Here is an 11,393-nt window from a genome sequence, read left to right on the forward strand (position 1 = left end):
TATGAGTAGCTTCCAGCCATTTCTAACTTCAGAGCTCTGGGTTCAAGGAAAACAGGTTAATGTCCAGCCACTGACTTACACCTGAGTGTAAAGCAGAGAAGTCAGTGATTGAGGAGGCTTAGAAAAGTGACAAGACAGTTAATGGAGGGCACCAACCGTCCCCAGGTGGTCTTGGAGGTCTCTGCCACAGATTCAAATCAGGGAATCATAACTATCTCCCTTGGTTGTTATGCAGTATGTCCCAAAATGTTCCTTTTAGCCAAAGTTTGGAGATTATCCAAAAATCTACATCTAATTTCAAAGCAGAAAAGGAACCTACACTAAGATTCTTCTCACCAGTCTAAAAATTATTTATCTAGACTAAACTTGCCATGCAGACTCCCGTTATAGGCCAGGAGACAGGAGATAGACAAATACAACCAAAGATCAGATCTTTACTCGCAACCTGCACATCTAACTTAGGATGTCAATGTGCCTCCACTGACTGTAGAGAAAGTCAAATAACCTGCTTCCCTAGGTGCCTTTTACCTGGCTGTTGGAAGGTGAGATGGATCCCACCCTCTTTGTCTTCTCCAGAGAATCTCTCACTTCATTGAGTATCCAATTCCTCCCTAAGAACCAAGAAAAACTACGTATTTCAAGCAACTGTGTGGCCAGAATAGTGGGGTTCAATGTAACAGCTGAATCATTGCCTGCTTTTCAATTCTCCACCTAGGTTTAATTTTTCAGACCCTAAATAAAATTCCCAAGGAACTTAACAGGAGTTTTGTCTGCGTAAGGATTGTGTATCGAGACTAATATTCAGCAAGTTCAGTAATTGTTCAAAATCTACTTCTACTATTTAAATTCTGTAGTTACAAGAAATTTCATAATTGCAACTTACAACTCCCAAATTTGAGAGGACAAGCATGACCATCCATGGGAAAATCCACTAATCTCATGGGACACTCTGCACTTATTGTAAGCCTATAACGGAACAAATTAAATAGTCTCTGGTTGCCATTTTGTCTAGGCAGTATAACTTTTTGCATACAGTAATTGTAAGAAGCTGAACAAACAAGTTAGATACCTCATTGTGTACAGGATGGTGCCATTTCTCATTATTCTGAAGAGTTTATTTGGGGCTGTCATATTATGCGCAACAGACTTTTTCCCATTCCTGAAGAAAGTATCAGGAGTCCACACCTTTGAAACCATCAAGTTGTTCAGTCTTAAAATTTCAATAGGGCCATCATATTTTAATCTTTTGTCTACCCATGTCTGACGGAAGAAGACATCCATTGTATACTCCTGTATTAAATTGCAGAGAAACAAAGATCACATTTGCATGTATAAGTGTTTCCTGTAAAAAACAGAAATCCCTTAGAAGCAAAGAAATCAGTAGTAAAGAAAAGGCTAAGTCCACTACACAAATGTATTTCCACCAATTAAAGTGTGTTGTGTACTTCTTAATAGCTTAATTTCCCACATTACTCATATCAATAAATTGCTACACATATTTAATCGTTAAGGAATAATTAATCTAATTAGGTTGCAGGAAACAGGCAATTGAATTTGTAGTCAAGCATGTAACTGGAAACAAAATGATCTCTGACAATAAGTGTCAACAGATTTTTAAAGAAAATATATCTATAGATTTTCTGCTGCTGGCTAAATTAAAAATACCAGGACAAATGATTACTTGCACTTTAAAGTCAGGAAATAAAATTTAATTTCAACTGATGCAAAGTAAGCTTTTAAACAAGGAAAGCTAAATATTTCTTTTGTCATGCCCACAAAACATGGATAAATGCGCATATATACACATTTGTTTTTAACTATGTAACTATGCCATTAACTTCCTCAGAAAAGCCTTTCAGATGCTCCAAAGAAAGCATGCAAACAACTGCAGAACTGCAGGCACAGGCACATCACGAGAAATCATATGTGAATGAATGAATGAAGGAATGCATTTCTCATGTCAGGAAGCTAAAGCATTTCACAAAAAAAGCATCATGTGGCATTGAAAAAGGTAACACAGAAAGCTTTAAGTCCTTTCTAAATTAAAGTTGTGATTTTGTTGTTAAGCCAAACAGTGTTTTCTGACTTTATTTCAAACTCTTCTGCGTAATGTTACCATTGAAACTACTTATATGGCCATATCTATTCGCATGGGCAAGGAAGCATGTCTACTAGTGTAACGCATCTTAGAATTTTATCTGTCGTCTTTTCTGTGGCTGCATCCTCCACTGTGGTTTATAATTAATCTATGAAAAGTCTCTTTTCTAGTGCCGTTTCTTGCCGGTGACTACATAGCTCATAAGTAGCGTTTTTTGTTACTAGATTCTACGCAACAGATTTTATAGCGTAAGATTTCAAGCCTTTTCATTACACGGGGTACCAAAGTAACCCGGCTCTAAAAAGACATTCTGATTATCCCCTGTACTGAGCTGTGTCACACTTCGCTGTTTCAGGAAGTTTTATGAGTCCAGCCACGTTCAGATTACATTGGGTCGCTAATGGATACACTAACTAAAAATTATTCCAAAAACAATTCCTGGGTCCCTGGATCCTAACTAACCCCTAATGATGAAAGGCGAAACACCTCCTGTAACTCTCCTTTTGCCAGTTCCTTACCTACCTTCAGTCCATGTTCTCACTCCTGCCTTCTCCAATATAACTAATAATTTCCCATGTGCCACCGTGTCAAAAGCTTCAATGAAACCTGAGAGATGCCATAGAGACCTCATTTTAGACTTGACGCACACATTACTGGATTTCCTCGGGACCAGACTCTTGTGTGACCCCTTGTCACACTGAACAGCATCACACTGAACATGACAGCCATTGAAGGGGTGAGATGCATTTCAACATGAGACTGCTGTCGTGAATTTAGCCCTTGAAAAAAAAATCTTGCTACCACATAGCTTTCCACATGATAGAAACAAATGAGGTACACCACAAAGCGCACGACAGCACTGTATGGGAAGAAAGTCACTGCCCTGAAACTGCCTTTCCCTTAAAGCAGTTCAGTTCAGCACATATGGCCATGTTACTTCCATGTGATTTCTTGTATATTTTATAAAAAGGTAAATTATTGTGTGATTTAAGGGTATACTACTAGATTACAGAAATTGATGAGAGTTATGCTGGATTTGACCTCAAATGAATGCAGATGCAGTTCAGGCACAAATAACGGTACGTGCAAATGTAACGTTTCTCTTCTGTGACTATTTCATACACGTCACTTTGATGTTCAGTTTCTGCAGACACTTATGAAAACTCGTATCAGTCAAACATTCACTGAAAGTGATGCTAAAAGGGGCACAAAGATAGCAAAGGGCATTCATCTGAAATGAAAACGTCAACAAGTATTTGTGAAATTATATCATTATTATTCACCTGAGAATAACGCAAGTTCCAGAAAGAAAAGGCAATTTCAAAGGTATTACAAGTTTTTTCCCCACAGCAGACTTAGACACTCCCCACAAGGCCTGATTCTGTCTCTACACCATGAAAGTCTGTTTTAAATCTTATGAAGATAATTCCTTAATCCAGCCAAAAACCAGTGAACGTGTGACCAGAATCAGGCCTGATGTATCTAATTATAAACTGTAAATTAAGCTGTTACTAATCTTGTCTACTTTGCATGATTGGCAGAACAGTACAGATGAAGCATCCACTCCTTACTGAAGCTAATGGTTTCTCAGAACCAGGAAACGGCATTTTAATCCCAGATATACATACCATTTCTACATCAGAAACAGGTCCAAAACTGGTGACATATATGTCTGTTTTGACTTCAGTAACGGGACCTAATGTATGAAAAGGAAGTGAACAAGAACATTTGAATCTTGCAGGTCAACAATTCCCATGGTCCTGGCATGTGAACAGTTATCGCTTTGGGGGTTCTGCGGACAAGCAAGAGCAGAATGCAAACACAGGTCATTTCAGATAAGTCTAATAACAGGCACTGCTCAATTACCTTTACCACATAAGTAAATCAAAAGAAGCATTTCCATGCAAATCCCAATTCAGAAAACCAACGTTGACTCAACAGATAAGAAAACAGATGCCAAAAAATTAAAAGGCTCGCTGTAAACACCATGCTAATTAACAACAAGCGCCAGATTCAGGAAATCCACATTCCCCAAGGCATTTCTTACTAACATTCCATCCTACTGGTAATAACTGGACTACGGATATTAGCATGCCATGCACCAGGTGATTTAGTACTGCAGTATCAAGAACTGCATCCATATCCTGAGATGCACTTAAGTGCTTCAATAATAACAATCAGAATAAAAATTGTGTATCTAAGCATTTTCGAGTGTCTGAACCTAGGTCCAGAAGCTACAACAAAGCCTGTCTTGAGAGAACTAGTGATACTTAGGACACCGTTCAAAACAGTGCACCAAGCAGAGGTCTTGCACTCTCACAGCTGGGTACCACATAGCAACCGTCTGAGAAAACAGTTTTGTTTTAATGTATCATTTCCTTTACTACAGGACAAAACACCTTGAAATTTCAGATGGGCATTCGCTCTACAGTACACTTGACAGTTTCCCTTAAACCAAAGAACACATGCAGTAACTAATTTCACTGTCATTTAGGTCTGCTCTCAGTGTAAAAGGCTAGAAAGCTGCTAATCATTACCAGTTATGATGATGATTTTGTGATCAAAGCATTAGCTAATGGTTTAATTCAGGTAATTAACTCACATCATAAATTAAAAAAAAAATCTACTGATGGTCTTACCAAAGACCACCAAGTATCTGTTTGAAAAAAAGTATGATCTACAAATTCACAACCACAGTTTGTAAACCCCTACAACTCAAATTTCTAAAGAGGATAAGTGGCTCAAATTTGTTAATTCAGCCTTTATCATAGTATTTGCAACCTAAAAATGAAAGGCTGAAAGACTTAAGACTGTTAGCAGCAGAAGAATATGTCCCTCTTGCAAAGAGAAAAAAAATTTTAAAAATCACTGTTCACAGATGTCACTTTGAATCAAACGTTAAAAGGAGAAAAAGAAGTAAGGAACTGGAAAACAGGGAACCTGGACTTCTTGCACCTAGAACAAGTGTCAGACTGTGAACAAAAAGTAAAAGAAAACCATGTAAAACTATTTCACTAAACAGTTTGAAAGTTATGTGGAGAAGAACAGCTAAGAATTTTTCCGCTAAATGTCAAAAACACAACTTTGCTGGAAATCAACAGTTTCACAGGAGATAAAATCTAAAGAAAATTCACCGTACAACAGTTGGTAGCTCAGCGGTCCCTGGTCAGTTTGGTATGTCTGTCTTGAAGAGGTTTTAAGAAGAAGCTCCCAAGTTCCAGATAACACACTTTCATACCGTGCTGTTTATTTTGCAATGGGTTGCTCTCTAAACGTGCCAAATGGAAGCTGCTCCCAAATAACAAAGTGTTCATCAGGTCAGGGAAGTCCGTGAGTGGTTAAACCACTCATTTTACTGACAACGTAGTCTAATGACATTTCCTGAATATAATTATTCCTGGAGAGCAGAAGAGCTCCAAAAGATTGTAAAGGTCTTACTGGAGCTGTCAAGACACTGAACATGATGACATTCATCTGCAGCATTAGAATATAGGGGAGAAAAGCCCAATCACACTTGTACATAGAAATAGAAGAGATCGAATCATATCTGACCTCCCATAATCACAAAACTATAATTTATCTACATAAAAATATTTATTTCACCTGGACATAAATTGTTTCTGAAATCAAAGTTCTATAGAAATGAAAAAGTAATTTTCTCATTTAGCTCTAATAAGAAAATGCAGGAATTAGTCTCTGTTAATAGTAAGAGAATACTCAATGTTGCAATGAGTTCCTGAATCCCTTTCAGGAACTCCTTTGTTTTTTAGTTCTAAGAAGCTAAATAGAAATATTCTGAAAAAAAATTCCAAACCTTTAACTGCTTTCCTCTGGTGGTATCTTCTCTTTAGCTCTCAGAACACTGTAATTTTGTAATCGTATCAAATTATGCAAAGGGACAGATTTTTCCCACAGGCATGAGCTGCTTCTCCTCAGGCATTGATTTCTTTTGTTTTATTAAATGATTACAGCTTCATGGGCAATAGATGTTCAGAGATTTTTTGCAAGTTTATTTTTTGGAGTTTCTCAGAAAGAAGGGGAGAGCTAAGACCAAGCAGCTAATCTCCAAATCAGCAAGCCTACGATTTAATGTTATTAGAAATCCTACAGCAACAGCCCAGGACTAAAACTATGCTGGAGTTCGCTCTTCAGTAACTGCTATTCTGCTCTCAAATCTTTATTTATTAGTAGGACCCATGAGAGAGAACGAAGCAGCAACTCTCAGACAATAATGAAGCCACAAAATAAGGCTGAAATTAAAGTTTATTTTTGGTTGCTTGCCTGACATGATGGCAGTACAGTGACAAATGTTAAAATCACATTTGAGGCCACTATAAAATGGCAGACGAATGAGGATCTAGAAATATCTTAGGCATCGTAACAGTTATCCAGCTAGTACTGATGTGCAAATCTTTGCTTTGCATCTAAAGCCTCAGTCAAACATTGAAATGTTTGCTAGGAGTGAAGACAGCAGCAAGGGACAGTGAAGCTGAAGTCTCACTGACTGGAAAAAGGGAAATACAACCCCCATTTTTAAAAAAGGAAAAAAGGAAGACTTGGGGAACTACAGGCCAGTCAGCCTCACCTCTGTGCCCAGCAAGATCATGGAGGGGATGGATCCTCCTGGAAACTATGATGTGTCACATGTAAAAATAAGGAGATGACTGGTGACAGCCAACATGGCCTCATTAAGGACAAATCATGCCTGACAAATTTGGCAGCCTTCTACAATGGGGTTACAGCGTTGATGGATAAGGGAAGAGCAAGTGATGTGATCTACCTGGACTTGTGCAAAGCATTTGACACTGTCCCACACAACATCCTCATCTCTAAATTGAAGAGATGTGGATTTGGTGGATGGACCACTTGGGGATAAGGAATTGGCTGGATGACTGCACTCAAAGAGTTGAGGTCAACAGCTCGATGTCCAAGTGGAGACCAGTGACGAGTGGTGATCCTCAAGGGTTGTTATAGGGACCAGCTCTGTTTAACATCTTTGTTGGTGACATGGACAGTGGGATTGAGTGCACCCTCAGCAAGTTTGCCGATGACACCAAGCTGTGTGGTGCAGTCGACATGCTGGAGGGAAGGGATGCCATCTAGAGGGACCTTCACAGGCTTGAGATGTGCACCCATGCAAACCTCATGAAGTTCAACAAGGCCAAGTGCAAGGTCCTGCACATGGGCTGGGGCAATCCCAAGCACAAATACAGGCTGGGCGGAGGATGGATTAGAAGCAGCCCTGAGGAGAAGGGCTTGGGGATACTGATTGATGAGAAGCTCAACGTGACCAGGCAACGTGCACTTGCAGCCCAGAAATCCAACCGTACCCTGGGCTGTATGAAAAGCAGTGTGGCCAGCAGGTCAAGGGAGGTGACTCTGCCTCTGCTCTGGTGAGACCCCACCTGGAGTCCTGTGTCCAGCTCTGGAGCCCCCAATGTAAGAAGGACATGGACCTGGAGAGGGTCCAGAGGAGGGCCACGAAGACGATCAGAGGGCTGGAGCACCTCCCCTATGAGGACAGGCTGTGAGAGTTGGGGTTGTTCAGCCTGGAGAAGAGAAGGCTCCAGGCAGACCTTACTGCAGCCTTCCAGTACTTACAGGGGGCCTGCAAGAAAGCTGGAGTGGGACTTTTTATAAGGGCATGTAGTGATAGGACAATGGGTAATGGCTTTAAACTGAAAGAAGGCAGATTTAGATTAGATATAAGGAAGAAATTCTTCACTATGAGAGTGGTGAGGCACTGGAACAGGTTGCCCAGAGAAGTTGTGGATACCCCATCCCTGGAAGTGTTCAAGGCCACGTTGGATGGGGCTTCGAGGCAACCTGTGATAGTGGAAGGCGCCCCTGCCCATGGCAGGGGGCTTGGAACTAGATGACCTTTAAGGTCCCTTCCAACCCAAACCATTCCATGCATCTCTGATGTCCCTAATGCTTTTTCTCCACTTGCAGCCCTGTCATGCTCCATGTCTTCCATCTCCATTGTCAGTTCACAACTGTTAGGGCCAAACCTTGGATTTTCTAGTACATCCCAGTACTTAATGTCAACCCAGGAGTATCTATGGCGACACCAAAACCTATCCCTTAGTCTTCTTGTTCTAGAAGAAAACATAACTCCAGCTGGTAACAATAGTGGGGGTACAAATAGTGACTCATGCTTTTTAAAAAAAAAAACAAAAACCACTATTGTTAATCATGGGAGTTCCTGTCAACGAGGAGGTGATCTGTAGTCACCTAACCTACTTTTACTGGTGATTTAAGCAGCCCTCCGAAATGAACGTGTTGCACCGCTTGCTTAATCGACTCAGGCTCTGCAAGCAGAAGATCCTATTAGAATCCTTAACACCCTATTACTGACAATAAAATGCAGCAAGTTGTAAGAAGGCCAATTAACTTTAAATATGGCCATTTGGGCTTATCCCTCAATGGATGTTCAGAAAGCACCTATCCACCATAAATCTTCAGGAACACTGAAGAACTATTTATAACATACTGGTGGGTATTTTTATGTCAATGAAATAGGAGGAGAGTCCTACACACTGCAGTGGGAACAGTTAAGTCTGAATCACTGCTTGCAAGATAATATGCTTTAAAGAAGCTCAGGCAGGATTAAAAGCAACCCCTGCAAAAAGCCAGAATAGTTCAGTGTTAGATAGAGATTTAGATGTGGGCTGAAGAAGTGATGCCAGGCCCTAACCTTGTGAAGAGGAACATAAGACAGCTCCCCCATGCATTTTATGCCAACATATGGTTTGAACTGCAGCACAGCTCCCAGCGAAAGACTTTGGGCTCCATTATCCCCGCGTCTCCATAGGCAACTGTCACTGCAGAGATCTCCACTGTATGTAAACAGTCAAATCCTGCACAGCCTTTCTGTATATTGCAAATTTTGCCTCTAAGAGTCATGCAACCAATCGGGAACATTAGCCAACAAGTCTGTACAAAGGTTTCAACATACAAAGTACAATTTAAATGCTAAGTGCAGCTATTGCTGCTATTATGAGATCAGTCCCAGGATACATAAACTACATGAAATTATATTACATTAGTTCCTACACCTACATCTAAAAAAAAAAAGTTGCTACAGTTTTGGTTTTTTTTTTTAAAATATAACTACATGTGAAAGATTTGGTGCCTTCTCTTTCCAAATTCTGGCTACCTGAATAGGGTTGATATCTTTTAACTAAAAAAAAAAACCAAAAACAAACACGCCAACAAAAAAATGAACCTGTCACATGAAACATGTTCTGTTTCATTCTATCAGAAAGAACAGCAGAGGACACCTGCTATATGTAAAATGTAAGATTTCAGAATAGCTAGATAGAGCATTTTTTAAAAATGCATGTGGAATTTAAACATGGGCTACATTCTCAGCCAAAAGACAAATACAACAAATGCAGCAGCACGCGATAACCTTTGTCTCTACGTACGTTCATCAGCATGTCTGGACCCTGAAAAGGGAAAAATATACCTCCAGAAAGGAGGAGATCACTCTGGTTTTTTGCCTGTTGATCAGCAAATAATCTCTGCTGAGCCAGCCAACAAGCTTGATACTAGTGCCAGTTTTCATGATGTGGACACCTGCCTACTAAGAACTGGACTAAGAATACCAGCTAATTTTATGCAGGTCACTGAACAATAGACAGATGGTAATGACTTCAAGCATTACTAACCTCGGCCAAATTCAAAGCAGTCAACTACAGGTATCTAACACCATATCCTGTTAAGCCTTTGAGTCATCTACTCTCACCAGCTGAGGAAGACTGGACAACTGCCTGGAAAAAAAAAGGATCAGCTTCACTTTACAGTGCTCACTTAAGTCCATTTGCAATCTAAAAAATAAATAACTACATCTATTATGCTGAGCAATGGAACCTTGAAGGTACATGTGAGTTTCTAACAAGAGCAGATAATCACAGATATTTTTCTGTTCTCTGAAAAATAGAAAATTGTCTTTGCTCTTCAAATATATTCTGTGTTTTTTTCTGACTGAAGTCACTCCTCCTGTGTTGACAGGAAATGAAACTCTTCAGAAATGCTGTTCATCAGCTGAACATCACATAGCCTAAAAGGGGCAGAGAAGCTCTCTCCTACCCTTCTTACGGGAGACAACAGCCAACACATTTAATTCCACCAAGTACTCAGCTGCATTTTCACAGGTGCGAGATCGTGAAAAAGAGTATGAAAAGAGGAAGGAAAGAAAGAAAGAAAACTAACGATCATGGTCCTGTTGCTTTCACTCATGAACCAGTATAAGTGGGAACTTCCAAACAGAAAGCCACCGAGCTATCACCATTTCGCTAGCTGATGGCGAGACTTGCAGCTCATGCCAGACTCCACCTCGCACAAATAACGGAACCCAAGAGGAGCCTGCGCTCCAGCTTTCACTGGCTGATGGGCAACACCAGCACCATGAGCCAGGAACACGCCGTGGGCAATACTGCCAGCCCGTTTAGAGCTAACATCAGTGAGTTTCACACGTAACCTAACAGCCTTGGGCAGGAGGCAAGTCACACACCACCTTCCTTCTTTGGTTTTTGGCCATAAACCTGGCCATGAAAAGCAAGACGCGAGAGACAGGTGTGCCTTTTAGACAACACCTTAACAGAAAAATTCATTAAAATGAGCAGATACACGGCAGCACGCAGTGACGCGGTCCTCACCAGCTTCAATCCCCCCATTTCTTCTTACTTCCCAAAGTGTGATGAGTTACCATACCATGAAAATTTCAAAGACAACTGTTACATTTTCTACAGCTATAATCCAATACAGGTTTGAATCGGGTCCTTGCTTATGTCAAGAGTTCCTCAGGTAAAGTCTGAAACCATGCACATGTTTAAAATGGCAAATCAGACCCAGGTCTTTTGCCTCAAGCAAGTAACGCTCCTTTCAAAAAGTCATCTGGATTTCTACTGTCACTTTGAAACTAATCACCAGTAGAAAGGTAACTAGGGGATTTTCAGAGACAATCCAGGTTTTGCAACTTTCTATATAGAATTTTCCTTTGTTTTGTGTCATACAGAAAATTTTTAAAAAGCAGATGAAAACTGGAGTCAAGGTATAACTAGAAATGCTTTTGCTTCGAAGTTTTCCAGCTAAATCAAAATAGCACTGTTGTAACACTCTTGAAGTTTTCCAGCAGATAATGCTTTCAATTAATCACACTACAAGTGGCACCTGTAAACTCCCTGTTCTTATGACCTGTTCGATCATAAAGTGTTTTTGACCAGGAAATCCCCTTGCATTACAAATTGCATTCTGAAATGCAGGATAATGATAAAATGGAGGATACAGT

General features: G+C 40.2%; 1 protein-coding gene across 1 annotated transcript in view; it reads right to left on the bottom strand.

Moving 5' to 3' along the window:
- The window catches only part of GABRA4 (gamma-aminobutyric acid (GABA) A receptor, alpha 4), a gene marked incomplete at its 5' end in the record, with an annotated part of 28,708 nt that extends 24,914 nt beyond the window's left edge, over positions 1–3,794 (bottom strand). The window contains 3 exons of the mRNA XM_010291648.1: positions 884–966; positions 1,070–1,290; positions 3,727–3,794. Of these exons, the coding sequence (XP_010289950.1) occupies positions 884–966; positions 1,070–1,290; positions 3,727–3,794 (372 nt within the window). The remainder of the gene's footprint in view (positions 1–883; positions 967–1,069; positions 1,291–3,726) is intronic.
- Between the last annotated feature and the right edge of the window lie 7,599 nt (positions 3,795–11,393).

The sequence above is a fragment of the Phaethon lepturus genome, unplaced genomic scaffold (assembly GCF_000687285.1).
Source record: "Phaethon lepturus isolate BGI_N335 unplaced genomic scaffold, ASM68728v1 scaffold97, whole genome shotgun sequence".
Lineage (NCBI taxonomy): Eukaryota > Metazoa > Chordata > Aves > Phaethontiformes > Phaethontidae > Phaethon > Phaethon lepturus.